Source organism: Pinus tabuliformis, chromosome 4_2, assembly GCF_031772625.1.
Source record: "Pinus tabuliformis cultivar Carrire ecotype Pingquan chromosome 4_2, CPIR1, whole genome shotgun sequence".
Classification (NCBI taxonomy): Eukaryota; Viridiplantae; Streptophyta; class Pinopsida; order Pinales; family Pinaceae; genus Pinus; species Pinus tabuliformis.
Window position 1 is genome coordinate 589,254,732 of NC_142304.1, and position 3,320 is coordinate 589,258,051.

The window sequence follows — 3,320 nt, forward strand, 5'->3', positions numbered from 1 at the left end:
TCAACTGTCTTTCTTCAAGAGACAAAAGGCAATAGCACTGTACTGGAAAGGATTCTAAATAAGGTTTGGTCAGGATGCCGCTCAGTCTGAGTGTATGCTTTCGGCACTTCAGGAGGGCTAGAAATCTTGTGGAACCCGTAGGTACTCTCCCTTCAAGACTTTCATGCCTCGTGACACTTCTTCATTCAATCAACCTTTCATCTAATTGGAACTAATATCCATGGCCATCTCTCTAATGTATATTTACAAGACTTACAAAAAAAGATGGATCTACTGGACACACTCACAGCTCTCAATTCAAATAAGCGGTTTCCCCTTTGGATTGGTGGCGGTGACTTCAATATAATCACGGATTTGGAGGAAAAATCCGGAGGTAGATCGAAGCTAGAAGGTGACATCATCGGTTTCAAAGACTTCATCCACAGTAATCAGTTAATGGACCTTCAGACTTCCAATGGTATGTATACCTGGACCAATAAAAGAAGGGGACCACAGCATATAGCTTCCAAGCTGGACCGCTTCCTTATATCGGATAACACCATACACCTGGGTGGGGAATTTCATGCTTCCATCATGCCTCATATGGGCTCATATCATTGGCCCATAATGCTACAGTGGTCATGTCCGGGCACAAAGTGCAATAGACCTTTCCGCTTTGAGGCCTTTTGGTTCTCTCATCCCAACTTCAAAGAAGTAGTTAATGAGGCTTGGAAATCCTTCAATCCCCCTACAGGAGCCAAGATGTTCCAATTCCACAAAAAACTAAAACACCTCAAACAAGCTCTCAAATCATGGAATCAGACTCAGTTTGGTAATATCTTTGAACATCGGAAAGTGCTGGAGCAGCAGATGAATTCATTACAACAGAGTATTATCTTGGAGGGAAGAACTGACGAATATGCACAATAGGAGTAGACCCTCTTAACCAATATCGAAGCACGAAGGTAGCAAGAATAAGTCATGTGGCAACAAAAACCCAGAATCAGATGGCTAAAGGAAGGGGAGAAAAATACAAAATTTTTTCACAGATCTACTATTCAAAGAAGAATGCACAATAACATCCCTTCATCAATAATCAACAAGGGGAGAGATTAGAGGTGCATAAAGAAGTGGAACAAGAATTCAAAGAGTACTTTTAGGATATTCTTCGGGAGCCACCGAGATCCAGGGTTCAAGCCATTCGATCACTCACACAACATATTCCTAAACTTGTTACGGAGGACCACAACAAAATGCTGCTCTAGCCCATCTCCAAATAGGAAGTGGAGGATGCCATGGCCCAACGTAAGGATGGAAAAGTGCCTGGACCCAATGGCTTTACAGCCAACTTCTTTAATGCGTTTTGGGAGCTTATTAACATAGAGGTCTAGGAGATAGTGGAGGAATCAAGATCGATGCACTAGATCCTTCCTTACCTAAATTCTACCCTCATAACACTAATTCCTAAAGCAGATGAACCCAATATGCCTAACAAATATAGGCCCATAGCACTTTGTAATGTCATTTACAAGCTCATATCCAAAGTCTTGGCGAACAGGCTTAAACCTCTCCTCCCTTTCCTCATTTCGTCACAGCAGACCAGATATGTTGAAGGGCGCCGGATAATGGATGGCATGATTCTCTCAAATGAAGTGAACCACTCTCTCAACTATTAAAAAAGCCAGGTATGATTCTCAAGCTAGATCTTTCCAAAGCTTTTGATAAACTTAGCTGGAACTATATCCATCAGATGTTACTTTCATTTGGCTTTAGCACTACTTGGACTCGGTGGATCATGAATATCATCTCTTCACCCAGCTTCTCCATCCTGCTTAATGGCTCACCTTCTACTCCCTTTCGTCCTCCCATGGCATTTGACAAGGTGACCCCTTTTCCTCTTTCCTCTTTTTTCTCATGGTCGAAGGCCTTAGTCCTGGGCTAGCTGGCTGGCTATCGTGGTGTCTTCAGAAACGAAGTTGGTTTAGCACTACACATATATCATGGGTCGATTGGCAAAGATACCAACAACACTGCAGAACTTGAAGGTTTATGGAAAGGTCTATGCATAACAGAAAAGGAAATTTTTTTCCCTCTTGAGGTAGAAGGGGACTCTCAAATCTTAATAGCAGCCGCCATAAGGATTCACTCAGGTACCTCAGTAGCAAAGATTGCGTCGAGCTAGCAACTTTTAAGTAGATTGGAACAAATTGAGGAATGGCTCAAACCTTCCAAGAGCATTACCTTCAAACGTATTTGGCGTTCGGCTAACAAGGTAGCAGACAGATTGTCTAATCAGGGATTCAATCAACAGCTCCTATTTTTCTCAGGTCCTTTAAGCGATTCAAATGATTCACAACTCAAACAAGACTGCACTTCTCTGGTGCAACAAGATTTATCTCCCCTCCATGTGGGTGTATAGTCAACCGAGAAGTACGATGGTGCTGTGGAGGGTGGGTGCACGGCTCATCATAATCGCCAGACGACATTGCATGAGGATAGAGTTAATGTTTTAGTCCATTGACCTAAATGTTGCATTAATGCAACTCTTTCCCTCTCACCAATGTGTTAGTATATGGACAATGACGCTCTGCTTGTTATTCACTCTTGCTCCTCCCTTACGCTTATGCTGGTTCAGCAAGGTTGAATATAGTCCAGGGTATTGTTTGCCTTTGTATCAAGGCATTGATACTTATCAGAGCTTTCATGTTTCAAACAATCCTTTTTGCATCTTCCCCGGTCGCCCCCTCTCAGTCCCCTCCATGGTTGTCTGCTTTGCTCCTCCAGCATACTTCAAAATGCCCAAAGTGCACTCAAGGATGAGTTATAGAAGGGGCAGCTCCCGAGGCAGTGTCTCCCACCAGCCTTCCTCCACAACCTCAGACCCTTCGTTTGAGGCTTCAGATTTCTGCTCTGATAGATACCTTGTGACCAGAAGTGGTCGTGGCAGGGGTCGAGGGTTGTTCCTTACCAAAGTGCACTCTCACCATTCCAATTCTCACATAGCTCGCTTCCACTTCCCCTGCACTCTAGGGAGTTCCTCCTTCATAGCGTCAGTCACCGTAGAGTTGTGTGAGGACACTGCGGGTTCAGGGGCTATCAGCCCAAGGGCTCCTTTGGAACTGAGCATGGAAGACCAGATTGAATCCTTGCAGAATGTGACCACTTAGAGAAAGGACCCAGGTGGCTTTGCAACACTCGATTCGACCATCCAAGCCGATCTGAGTGCTCCTGTAGGTTGTGGTCCTTCAAGTAAAGAGGGCCAACCCTCTGAGTTTGAAGACCCAGATCAATTCGGTTGCCACATAGTTGAAGAATCACCTCCAACCTCACATGATGATTGA

At 44.2% G+C, this 3,320-nt stretch overlaps 1 protein-coding gene across 1 annotated transcript; it reads left to right on the forward strand.

The window, feature by feature from the left end:
• Positions 1–264: 264 nt before the first annotated feature.
• LOC149170673 (uncharacterized) lies at positions 265–909 on the forward strand. Its single transcript, XM_089425681.1, has one exon. The coding sequence runs from the start codon at positions 265–267 to the stop codon at positions 907–909; it is 645 nt and encodes a 214-aa protein (XP_089281807.1).
• Positions 910–3,320: the final 2,411 nt, after the last annotated feature.

Bases quoted from the DNA above. Each gene is read 5' to 3' on its own strand.
- LOC149170673 (XM_089425681.1), top strand. From the start codon at position 265: ATGGATCTACTGGACACACTCACAGCTCTCAATTCAAATAAGCGGTTT.